This window comes from Staurois parvus, unplaced genomic scaffold (genome assembly GCF_062004578.1).
Source record: "Staurois parvus isolate SC_StPar_1 unplaced genomic scaffold, SC_StPar_1.0 ptg000768l, whole genome shotgun sequence".
Classification (NCBI taxonomy): domain Eukaryota; kingdom Metazoa; phylum Chordata; class Amphibia; order Anura; family Ranidae; genus Staurois; species Staurois parvus.
The window spans coordinates 107967-120838 of NW_028318564.1; the positions used below are offsets into that span (position 1 = coordinate 107967).

The 12872-nt window shown below is 40.8% G+C and overlaps 1 protein-coding gene across 1 annotated transcript in view; it reads right to left on the reverse strand.

Moving 5' to 3' along the window:
• Positions 1-12872, reverse strand: part of LOC149444889 (tyrosine-protein kinase Fer-like) — a 148340-nt gene that overhangs the window by 104822 nt on the left and 30646 nt on the right. Inside the window, exons 2-3 of the mRNA XM_089654426.1 lie at positions 12259-12358; positions 2391-2476 (exon numbers count right to left, since the gene is read on the reverse strand). Of these exons, the coding sequence (XP_089510552.1) occupies positions 2391-2430 (40 nt within the window). The 5' untranslated portion in view covers positions 2431-2476; positions 12259-12358. The remainder of the gene's footprint in view (positions 1-2390; positions 2477-12258; positions 12359-12872) is intronic.

Sequence of the window (12872 nt, forward strand, 5' to 3'; positions counted from 1 at the left end):
CAAGGAATCTGTGAGCTCGAATTAAGAATTTCAGTGGTTTTTAGATCCAAGATGGGGCAAATGCCCATCTTGGGAATGGCGAGATAGGAAACATTTGGCAGACCTTCACAACTGCACAGCTGAACTAGTAACTCCACTTTTGAGAGAAAAATAAAATAATGAAAAAGTCACTCCCATTCAAATTAAATCAGCTGATGTACAGTACTTGCAGTGCAGTGTTTTAATGAGGAAAGCTGCAGTATTTGCATCCCTTTAGAAGTGATTAACACTTTGGAAGCATCTCACCAAATATTCCATTTTTGTTGCAGAGTCTAAAAATTTGGCTTGTATCTTTAGTGCAGACTTTTGAGAAAAACAACAGTAAGCCAAATCACACAAGCAAGAATTATCAGGGAAAATTCTGTACACCATCTGTGTACAGAATGCCTCCAAGTTGCCATATTGCATTGATCTTTACAGAAAATAACACTGCTGCAGATTAAAAAAGTGAAAGGTCATTTTTAATAACATTCAATTCTAATAAGGCTCATGTTGCATTTAAATATGCTATATTATGGTTTTATTTTCTATTTTTTCCCCTATAAAATTGGAGTTACTCTTTAAGCCAAAAGCATTTTTTCGAACCATTCCATAACAAAGGAGTCAGCAGCAACAGTGACAAGATCTTTTTTAAAAAGGGACTCTGACCAGTTACCCAAAGTTTGACAAAAGTAAGGTCAAGAGTCAAGGTAGGGGGCAGAGCAAGGCCAGTCAGCAAGAACAAAGCTCTAGAGAGGGCTTCCAACAATTTATCAATATGGTCCTTTTTAGAAGAGTGCATTCACTGGTATGGTGGCCGCTTTTTTATGGCAAGACTCTGCCAAACTCACAGTGGGTGCAGACAAAGGATAATAAGCACGTAGGGCAAAGAAACATTTTGTCAAGGAGTTTCCAAACTCTATAGAGGAAGTCTTAGAAGAGTGGGCATACCAGGATGGCCTTTGCAGGTTTAGGGGCTCGAAAAGATCTAAGACTGGGAATAGTTCTGGTAAAAGCAACAGGAAGATTTGAGTAGTAAACACGTCACCAACAGAAGTCTAAACAGTCTCCGATTAATTTTCGAGTAGTGGCAGAGGACTGCGACTCCAAAGAGGCAAGCTTGCCAAATAAAGACTGGAGTGAAACAAAATAAAATAATGACTCAGAGGTCACTAAAGACCTGGGTCAGGTCAGATAAAGAATCTGCAGAAGGCATGGAAGCGCATTTGTGGCCTCTGCAATAAAAAAAAACCTCAGCTGAGAGGGTAGAGGAACCTGACAGACCCAACAAAGCTTAGGAAGACTCAAGATGGGATAGATTGTAGGAGCAGAGGACAACACAATTGAAGACAGACATAAAACGCATCAGAACAAGCAACCCAAGAACCATCACATCAGGTAACACAAATGTGAGCTACTATTCTTTCACTCTAACTAGGTAATAAAAGTTGAGAGTAGTTTTCACATAAAGCAAAACCTATTTTAAGAAACAAAACGTGAAGAAATAAAAAAAAGTTTGCAAAAAATGTACAGACTGTCAAAAAGCTGGAAAGTCACAGAAAACTTTTTTTTTAAATAAAGAAGCAGCTTACTGCATTATACACAATACCCAGAAATGGAGATAACACCACAAAATAGTGTGGGGAAAATGTTGGCTTTGCTTCTTCATGACAGCAAAAGACTCACTTAAGTCACCACCACCCCAATCGGGGTAATATTTAAAGCAGAACTTCACCCAAAAGAGCAAGTTCCGCTGTTCCTCCTCCCCCGCCAGGACTCTGTTATAATTGGCATATATTTTTGTGTGCGTCAGTGGGCGGGCCGATTGGGAGGAATGAGTGGGTACCTAGTTTTGACAGGTACCCATTCCCACGAACGCTCAGCTACCTACAGTTAAGATGCCAGTGCTGGAGAACAAAGCCTGATGAAGAAAGTGGCTTGGGTGAGGATGGCGCTGGATCTCTAGACAGGTGAGTGGCTGTTTGTCCAGGAGATTGGAGAACAGCTTTAAGGTTTAGGTAACACACTTGTACTTATTGTTCCCTGGGCAATGATTTTATATAGAACTGTGGAGAGAAAAAGAAAAAAACAAAACAAAACAACAACCTCTAGAATATCAGGTAAGTTAGGGGTTGTAATATTTATTACCATGGAAAGGGTTTCACAATGATAAATATGTAGAGGTTGGATGTTCTGCACGTGGCATATGTATCAGAATTTGGTATAAGTATCAGAGTTTGTGAGATGCTGAATTTTGCAGGCAGTTGGTCCTTGCTATACCAGAACTCCACAGGTCTTACAGCATGAAAGGTTTACTGAAACTAGGGTATTGCATTATTGCAAAAACACTCTATAAATTAATTATAACTTACCTCTGTAACACTCCACTACCGGTGTATCACAGTTCACCATGCAGTACAGCTAAATAAACAGTTTCTGATGCTGCATTCCCAGTCCACTAAAAAAGAAAAAAAAAATAAACATTTGAGTGAATTATGGCATCCAGAGGGTATAACAAATATATCTCTTGTAACTGTAAGACTAAGAAAAGTACTGTCAACTAAATATACAAAATACTGCACTGAAGGTTGCCAAGAGCACAGTGGCCTCCATAATTCTCAAATGGAACAAGTTTGGCACAATCCAGACTCTTTCGAGAGCTAGTCGCCCAGCTAAACTGAGCAATCAGGGGAGAAGGGATGTGACCAAGAACCCGTGGCCACTCTAAGGCTAGGTTCACACCTATGCAGTTTGCTTTTGATCTGTTTCTGCACTGCGTTTTGCATGTGCATTTTTGCCGTGTTTTGCGTTATTTTTTTCTTGTTGCTAGGCAGATTTAAAATGCATAAAACACAAACAAAGCAGCAAAAAATTAACTACATGCTTTTCTGCAGCGGTTCCATTGAAGTCTACAGAACCAAACTCACAACTTTTTGCATTAAAAAAAGTCCCTCTCCCTTTCCAAAAAACGCATCAGGTGAAAATGCGGAAATGTAAACCTGTCCCATAGGAAATCATATTGAATGGACTGTAGTGCATTTCAGCAAACCGCTGCAGAAAACGCTTAGGTGTGAACCTAGGGTCACTGATTTCCAGAGATCCTGTCTAGAGATGGGACAAAAGTCCTTCATTGATCTGGGCATTATGGCAGTGGCTAAACAGAAGCCTCTCCTCTGCAACACGCATGAAAGCCCACTTGGTTTGTAAATGTTTTTTGGTATGATAACAGCAGCAAATTCACTCCAACAACTATAATTATAATGAATAGACAAGTTCTCAAATTTAACAACATTTTAACTATTTATAGACTAGCAGCATTAAATGTCTTGCATACACAATATTTTTTTTCTCTCCCCAAAATATCTCTCAGTTTTGTACCAAACTTTTTACATTTGCAGTCCTATCAGGATACATTGTTGAAAGAAATGGAAACTTAGGAAAAAGCCAATTCTTTAACGTGGTTTTCCCTATTGCTACTTTTAAGCAATTAGAGCAACTCTAAAATCTAAAGGGAATACAAGAGTGATTTTTATGTGACGAAACGGAGGTTAGTCTCAAAGTGATTTAAAAGCCTTAAGGTTCTTCACCTTAATTAATTTTATGCATTATGGTGAAACAGCTTTTGTGCTGCAGGATGCCCCCCAAGGCCCCCCTTAAACTCACCTAATCCGATCCAGCGATGTGTGCAAGAACAGCAGCATTCGGAGCTAATCGCCTTTCTCCCTGAACAGATAGCTGCAGGAGCCATTGGCTTCCACTGCCGTCAATCAAATGCTGTGCTGAGACAGTGGGGGGTTGGGGCCGAGCCACCCACTCTGTGTCAACGGACACAGACAAGGCAGCTCAGGAGTGAGTATGCATGGGTGTCCTCATGGAAAATGGCTTTCCACAGGGGCACCCGCCGAAGAGGAGGAGCCTGGAGCACCGACAGGGCACCCTAGAAGAGGATTATTATTATACAAGATTTATATAGCGCCAACAGTTTGCTCAGCGCTTTACAATATAACAGAAGACAATACAGCAACAATACAGTTCAATACAAGAGGGATAGGAGGGCCCTGCTCCTTGGAGCTTACAGGGTCCAGGCTGTTCTGTGCAACACTACTGCACAGAGCAGGTAAGCATAACAATTTTTTTTTTCTTTACACTAAAGTAACAAACAACAAAGGTTTAATGTCGCTTTAAATTCCAAGAACTAGTGGGTTTCTAGAGAGTTTTTTTAGCTGTAAAAATGTGATTTTTTTAAGCAAAATTATTTATTTTTGTGTGTAAAAACTGCTAGAAAAAAAAAAAAACCACATACGTGGAAAACGCGCTTAACACTAATACAAAACTGCTAGAAAATCTTGCATTTTTAACGTGACTTTACACACCTAACGCTACCAGCGTTATTAAAACACCCAGTGTGCATGGAGCCTTATAGTTAGGCCTTTCTTCCACATTAACCATTATTTTTGGAAAAAAGATATATTAAAGTGCATCTATGGTCAAGATTTAAAATCATATTTATTTCATAATCAGTTCCTTATTTTAGGTATTTCATGCACAGACATAATCAAGGCAGACGTGAACAACTTCTGCAGAAAGTTCTGTGAAGAAGAGCTTTCCTAACTACCAGAAGAAATGGGAGCCAACATTCTACAGACCACACGGGCCACGTAGCAGACCCATCCTCTGCATGAAAACGAGGAAAGGGCATTTTCTAACTGCCTTAGGTGCAAGCCTTTGCTCCCCATGCAACACATATCCTTCCGAAACCGCAGCGAGGGTGTCCATGGGAACAGATTGCTCAAAATACCCCACAGTCCCAATAGGGCATCTAGTGGGGGAAAAGGAGCCTACAAATCCATAGGGCGATATATGGACCAACAAGCCACAATGGTGAGGGTCCGTAGCATTGACACGTATAGGGCACTGCAACAACAAACAGCCCCTAGAACCTCAAAAGGAGAAAAGTACATGCAGCACGCCCATGTAGCAGAGGCAAAACCCCAAAAGCGAAAGACACCAAAGAAAGAAGTAGCTGCCATAGATGGAATGACTGACACCAGGCAGGATGCAACACACTGCAAGGATATTGCTAGGAGCTATGTCCCAAGCACTGTCTCAACCTAACCCAAACCCTTCTGCTCTATGAAAGGCACCCAAGGTAGGGATGCTACGTAAAAACCTGTCCACGCACAGCCAAAACCACACTCCTCCCTGCAATCTAAGCAGGGCGAAAAGCAGTAATGTCATTGGCTGGCTCCATCCCTCAAACAAAAGAGCTGCTGGACCTGCAGCGGCAGTCGCTAGGGCACACAAGGTCACAGCAGCTAAAGAAAGGGCACTTAGTGGGTACACAACCAGTGCAAAAAACACCCAGGCCAGGTGCCCTTCAGCACTAATAAAGCTGTAGAGCCACACAAGGAGAGGAAGTTTTCTGAGTATGACCGACCAGCCCCAAACTTCTACAAATCAGGGGGACAAGGAGACAAATGGGGTAGCTGAATGCCTTTCAACCTTCCAATAGGGGGTTTATCTAAACAACCATCCTGTGGAAACAAAATGGGTACCTTCTAGGACAGACCACCTGTCACAAGAGTTGCAGGTGGAGAAGCTGTCAGCCTAGAGGACACAGAAAACAATCAGTCATTCATCCACATGCATCTGCCATGAAGTGCCTCAAACCCACATGATTCCATACAGGGCTGTTGCAGCAAACAAGCACGTGGCTAAGATCTCCAGGCACTCGATGGCTAAGGTAGAGAGACCTAAATTAACCTACAAAACAACACGGGGCATGCTGGTTCGGTGACGTCAAAAGGGGGCGGATCTCCTGGAGAAGTCACCAGATGGCCTTGCCCCTTAGTTATTCAAGAGTAGTCAGATAGCGGAGCTGACAGATGTCAGAAGTATTCCTCACGACCAGAGGGTTTTTTCTATTTTCAGGGTCGGCGGGCTTCATGTTTGATGATGGCCCTATATCAGGGGACATATTTTTTAACCACTTCAATACCAGACACTTTTACCCCCTTCCTGCCCAGGCCAATTTCCAGCTTTCGGTGTTATCGCACTTTTAATGACAATTGCACGGTCATGCAACACTGTACCCATAAAAAATGTTTCTTTTTTTCACACAAATAGAGCTTTCTTTTGGTGGTATTTAATCACCACTGAGGTTTTTATTTTTTGCTAAATAACAAACAAAACCTGAAAAATTTTGGAAAAAAAAACAAAAAACAAAAAACTCCTTTTTCGTTTCTGTTATAAAATTTTGCAAATAAATAAAATCTCTTCATATATATAGGTCAAAATGTATTCTGCTGCATTTCTTTAGTGAAAATACCACAAACTAGGAGATATTATTGAGTCTGTAGGAAAGTTAAAGATTCCACAAACCATGATATATATATCTGACAATCGATCAATGTACTGACGGCCAATCTCATTTCACGAGGCCTGAAAATGCCAACATAGTACAAATACCCCCCAAATTACACATTTTTGGAAAAAAGACAGTCCAAGGTATTTTAGCAAGAGGCCTAGTGAGTTTTTTGGAGGTTACTTTTTGTTACAATTTTTTGGAAAACGTAGAAATTAAAAAAAAAAAAAAATTGTGATTTTAACATATTGTCACTAGTCCAGTACAGCGTGATTATATAACTGGTGTGGCGGTTATCAGGGACACTGACTAGTGACAGTATGTAAAAAGAAATAAACATAATTACATTTTTTTTTATTTTAAAATTTTTCTATATTTTTTATTACATTATTTTTTCTTTTTTTTACAACACACTGATCAAAGCAATACAATGCTACCATAGTAACATTGAACTACTCTGGGCAAGTGATCAGGGTTTTACACATTATGGTTGCTAATATCAATGTATTTCATTGATATTTGTTATCATTGTTACTGAATGAAACTGATTCAGTCTTTCGTTTTGATTAGCTGTGATTGGGCAAAGCTCATCACATGATACAGATGGGCTGTGATTGGCCCTGTCTGTATCATGTGACTGCTTTGAAGAATCACAGCTAACAACACAATTGTATACAATGAATGGCATGACAGGAAGCCATCCATTGTATACAATCAACATGCTGTGATTGGCCACAGTAGTCACATGACACTGGCAATGGGTCGGTGTAGTGATATGTCATCGGGTTGATCGATCGCGCGGCTGCGTGAACGGCTACATTTGACAGGACGTCATATGACGCCCAGTCACAACTGTGAGTGTCCCTCCTGGCAATCTGCTATAGGCCGGGTGGGAAGGTGTCACTAAAGGACTTGTCAAAAACTTGTGTTTTTATTTACTTTTTACACTTTTTTGGTGCATGAGTAAGCCCTAACTAATTCACATGGGGGAGCAGGGATATGGGGGGCCCCCCTTGTCAAAGGGGGTTTCCAGATTCCAATATGCCCCCCACCCACAGACCCCCACAACCACCAGCCAGGGTTGTGGAGAAGAGGCCCTTGTCCTCATCAACATGGGGACAAGGTGCTTTGAGGTGGGGGGTGTTGTTTTTTCTTACATTTTTTTTCCATCAGCTGACAGCTGATGACTCATCCGCTGTTAAGGATGAGTCGGCTGGCTTCCTGGCCCTCTCCTTAACCAGTGAAAAAAAAAAACCTCTGCTAAACACTGGGCACCTGCGTTTAGCAGAGTTTAGGAGGGTTTAGTAGAGTATAGGAGCGGTCAGCATTTTTTTCTGCAAAAACACTGCTTTTTCTGGACACATTGGCCCTGGGTTTTTTTTTCCTGCTGGTAAACGCTACTGCTACTAAAAGCTTCTAAACATCTATGTGTGCATGGGGACACAGGATAATATGAAGGGCCGTTTGGAAGCAGTAAAAAAATATATAAAACCGCCTGATGCCCCTAAAAGTAGCTGCAAATACCCCATGGTGGCCCTCCCCTAGTTGATGCTTTTGTTTTGTGGTTCTCAAGAAACAGAAAAAATATTTTTAACCATAAAAAGAAGTAGAACGCAAGCAGAGTGGCAAGCTAGACAAAATGGCTTTTCTGCATTGTATGATGCTGGAATTTTTTCTTGCTTTCAAGCACTGGAAATTAATGGGTAACAAAGTGGTTCTAAAGCCAAAAGGCTTTCTTATCTTAATGCATTACCTGCATTAACCACTTGCCTGCAGCACTGTAGTAAAAGTACTGCTACAGGGCAGCAGGGCTGAGCAAAATCACGCATATATGCGTGATTTACCTTTCCGGGTAGGTGGCACGTGCCGCCATTGGCAGCTTGGGATGTCAATCACCGGGTCCTGGCCAGCACTCAGCAATCGGGGAAAGCTGACAAGGGAGAGAACTGTGTGTAAACACAGGAATCTCTCGCCTGTCAGCAAGGACATGCTGCTATGTATTTCTCTGCACAGCAGAGAAATACAAAGCAGCATGTCTCTGTAGTAAAACACACACAGCACATAATGTAAAACAGCACACAGTTAATCCTTTGATCGCCCCAGATGTTAACCCCTTCCTGCCCAGTGTCATTAGTACAGTGTACGTGCTTTTTATTAGCACTGATCACGGTTTTATTGTCACCGGGGATGTCAGTGGCAGTTAGTCAGTTCCCACCCAGTGTCAGAATGCCCGCCACAGTCCCATTATGTCGCTGATTGCCACCATTAATAGTATAAAGAAATAAAAATGCCAGTATATATGTCATTTGTAGATGCTATAACTGTCACGTAAACCAAAAGTATTGGGATTTTGTTTAGCAAAGACATGTAGCAGAATACATTTTGGCCTGAATTTATGAAAAAATTAGATTTATTCAAAATTGTTTTATTGGATAGGTTTTATAGCAAAAAGTCAACAATATTGTTTTTTTATTTCAAAATGGACGGTCTCTTTTTGTTTAGAACGCAAAAAATAAACGCAGAGGTGATAAAATACCACCGAAAGAAAGCTCTATTTGTGGAAAAAAAAAAAGCCCATAAACCTCATTTATGTACACTGTTGCATGATAACACAACTGTCAGTTAAAGTAACGCACACCGTATCGCAAAAAATGGCCTGTTCAGGAAGGGGAGTAAATCCTCTAGAGGGCAAGTGGTTCAGGTTTACGAAAATGGAACATATATTTTAGTATCACTTTAATAAAGATGTGGAGCAGTGAGCGAACTTGGGCAGTTTGAAGCTCAACTCCATGGCAAACGGCTAAATACACAGTTAAAATACATATATAAGAGAGGTCTTATTTGCCAAAGGATTTGCATTTCTGTCTAATCAGTTTGGAGATTTACAGAGACCTAAAATAAAGCAAAATCAATCAATCTGTTGCTCTTAAAGTATAAGTTCACCTTTCGTAACATGTTACATCCATATTTAGGATGTAACATGTTACAATCAGATAGGCCCCCACTCCCTCTCGCTCCCAGCTTTGACAACTAGTGGGGATCTTCTCCCCCCGTCCCTAGGGGTCAAATATTAAAAACCATGGCCATGTGGGTCTCCACCCACACGGCCACATCACTCATTCACAGTCATCTGTGAATGAGAGACTACAAGTCCCAACCACCTTTGCGGCCATCAGCTTGTAGTCCTCAATGAACTACCATGGCGCTGTGAAGCGCCGTGGTAGTTCACCAATTCTTCCTGCCAGTATATCTGCTTGCTCGTTCATCCCATACAAGAAAGCAGATATACTGCGAAAAAAATGTGCATTTATCATTTTTTTTCTAAAAGGTGAACTTATCCTTTACATTTTTTCAGCAGCAATTAAAGATAGGACACAGGCCTGCTCCTATTTTGTGACTGGACAATAAGGTGCAGAAGGACTGACAAGATTATCTATTTTCTCTTCCTGTCAGCATGTTCTTCATAAGCATAAATGATGCTGGACAACACACAGCACAAACAAATGACTGATCCCATGTAGGTCACCTCCTTCTCCAAGTGCTGCTGTACAGGGGATTGCCAGTTGTGTATCAACTTTCAGCCAGTGGGAACCAGCCCTTTAACCTCCCTAGCGGTATTCCCGAGTGTAGCTCGGGGTAAAATGTCAGTGCCAAAAGCAGTAACCCTGAGCTACACTCGGGCTTACCATGCGGGGCTGCATAGGAAGTCCCTGCAGAGCTTACCTTGTCCTTCGCTCCCGCGATGTGTCCCCTGCAGCGTCCCCGGCCATCTCCTCCGGCCGATGCCGGCATCCGGCTTCTGTGTTCCGGTCCCTATGACATCGGGACGTACGGGCGCCGGCGGCGGGAAATTTGAAAATTTTAAAAAATATTTTTTTCAAAACAAATTTTACATAGCAAAACATTGCTGTTTCAACCCATTTCACATACATTTTTCCCTAGTGCTTTGTCCTGTGCCCTGCTTGCATTTTGTCTGTTCTTTCTGCCTGGAAACTAAGAAAAGTCCATGGCATCCAAAAAGTGTCCCTATAGGTCAAAAGCGGGTTTAGATCAGCTGGGGAACAGCGATAGTAAATTAGAACCACTTGCAGAATTGAGTGATAATGATTCGTGGGGAAATTCGTCATCAGACACTGAAAACGATTTTGCGACTTTGCTCAGCAATGTGCGAACTTGGCGCTCTATTTCAAATTTCAGTGTTTTTGGTTTGATTATATTATTGAATTAAATGTATTATTGTTATATTATTATTTTTTATGATTATTTATTAAATTATAATTTATGATTTCGTGTTTCAAATTTTATCATACCCGGGATGTTTACTAGACTCTTGTTCGGACAGATTTCAGTGAGTTATTCCTAAAAATTACAGGCCTACAATAAAAAAAAACTACATATTTCCATGCAAAATAATGGTACCGCTTTCAGCACCAAAAATCTGAAATAATCAGACCGCTAGGCAGGTTAAGAGCACTGTTATGCCAGGGCTTCCAGATCACGTGAATACTATGATTGGCTGTCAGAATGATCACTTGTTCAGAATCACATACTGTAATGTTCCTATATATGCATTTGAGCAGTTTGCTTAGACCTTTTGGGTGCATCAACTTTGTGCTGACTGAGGGCTTTATTTAGGTAGCAACTAAAAAGTATCAACATTACTTTTAAACTTTTATACCCAAGTAATAATTTGGCACTAATTGTTTAAAAAAAAAAAAAAAAAAAAAAAAAAAAAGTACAGACTTCAAAAAAGAAAAAAAAAAAAAAAAAATTATACTCACCTCGATCTAAGCTCTTTGAAAACGGAGCAAACAAAGACAGCTGATCACTCAGTTCTCCTCTCAGCTCTGAGCAGAGGGCCATGACTCTCAGTCTCCGACTCTGTGCTTTGCCCCTACATCGCTCACTGTAGTGCTGGGCTGTGAAGAAGGTGGGAGGGGCTGGCTCAGGCTCTTGTGGATCACTAAGAGGCTGATCAAGGTGCAGGTCCAGGTTTCTGGGTGGATTTTAGCCTGCTGTCAGCTAAAAAAAGATCACAGGAGTGCATGACGAACAGCATAGCTTTGGCTATACTTTTCCTGTAAATTTTATTTTTGCAAGTCCTTCATTTGGAATCTAATGTGTCAAGGTGGGATTGATAAAGTGTTAATTTTTTCAACTTTTATTTTATTTTTTGAGAGCCTTGATCTCTATGTCACAATTCTTGTCTAAATTATACGCATCTATACATTGCTACCAGGGAGAAATGGATCAACATTTATATGTGATCTAAGGCTGCATGGGAGGCAGTGCTAAGCCAAGTCAGGGGCTGTGTAATGACTGCAAGCCACTCACAGTCAAGTTATCAGGCAGTCCAGGTAATTATGAACACCTACTCCCATTCCACTGAAAGTACTTTTAAGCACATCTCTCATGAGTATTGGCCCTGAGGGTGGATGGATTGTGTTAGCATAGTTGACCGCTCTAGAAGTTTTTGAGCATTTTCCAGACTGAGCTAAAATTAATCAGCTGGGACTGTACAAGGACTCCCAAGGACAATCAACAGCTTCTGTACATAACCGACCCACACAACAATAGCACGTTTTGTATTATATCCTAAGTACCAAAAAATAAGCGATCAGAAGAGGTTAAACCACATGAAATGAAGCACCCTTTACGTAGTTATTCCTCTGTTATTTTTCGTCAACAGGAACACAGGAGTTAAAATTATGTTTTTCTATACCACTGCAAACTAAAATGCTATCTGTAAATTAATATCCACAAATGAAAGAAAAAAACACATCTTTTTGTAAGCGATACAACTTGTAAAGCAATGTCAGAGACAAAGGATAGATCTACTGGCTACAGTAACACAACATAACCAATAACAATATTACCTGCTTTATTCATTTCCTTGCATGCTGAAGATGCTGTGTTACGGCCCAGGAGCAACTTGAAGCTACCGGATACAAACTTCTGTTTGCATGGAATTCCTTTCTGAAGGCAGAGGAATGCAAGTGTCAGTAACATCCGTTCACAGTACTTTGCTTCAGGCTACACATACACAATACAAGGAACTGATGAAAGATGCCCTAGTGGAAAAAACAGACCATGCTGGATATTGACAACCCTCGCTACTGTTCCCTATACATATGAACAAAGTTCCACACAAACCGTATTATAATCATGAAGAAATTATTCATCTCACAGGCATAATTATACATTTTATTACAAAGGATAAGGGCCTGACACAGAAAGAAGCTAATTCAAAAGCATCACATATACTAATTGTAAAACAACTAAAAAGCGTCACTCTGAGCTTAAAAAGTACATTTAAGATTTGTAAATGTATTTTCAAGCATGATGACCTAAGTGAGGGGGACAGAGAGAAGCGACTTACTGTGGCCAATCGCCCAGCATGGAAGGAGCCTGAGGGACCATGGGTTAAGGCAAGTAATCGATTAATTATTATACAGGATTTATATAGCGCCAACAGTTTGTTCAGCGCTGA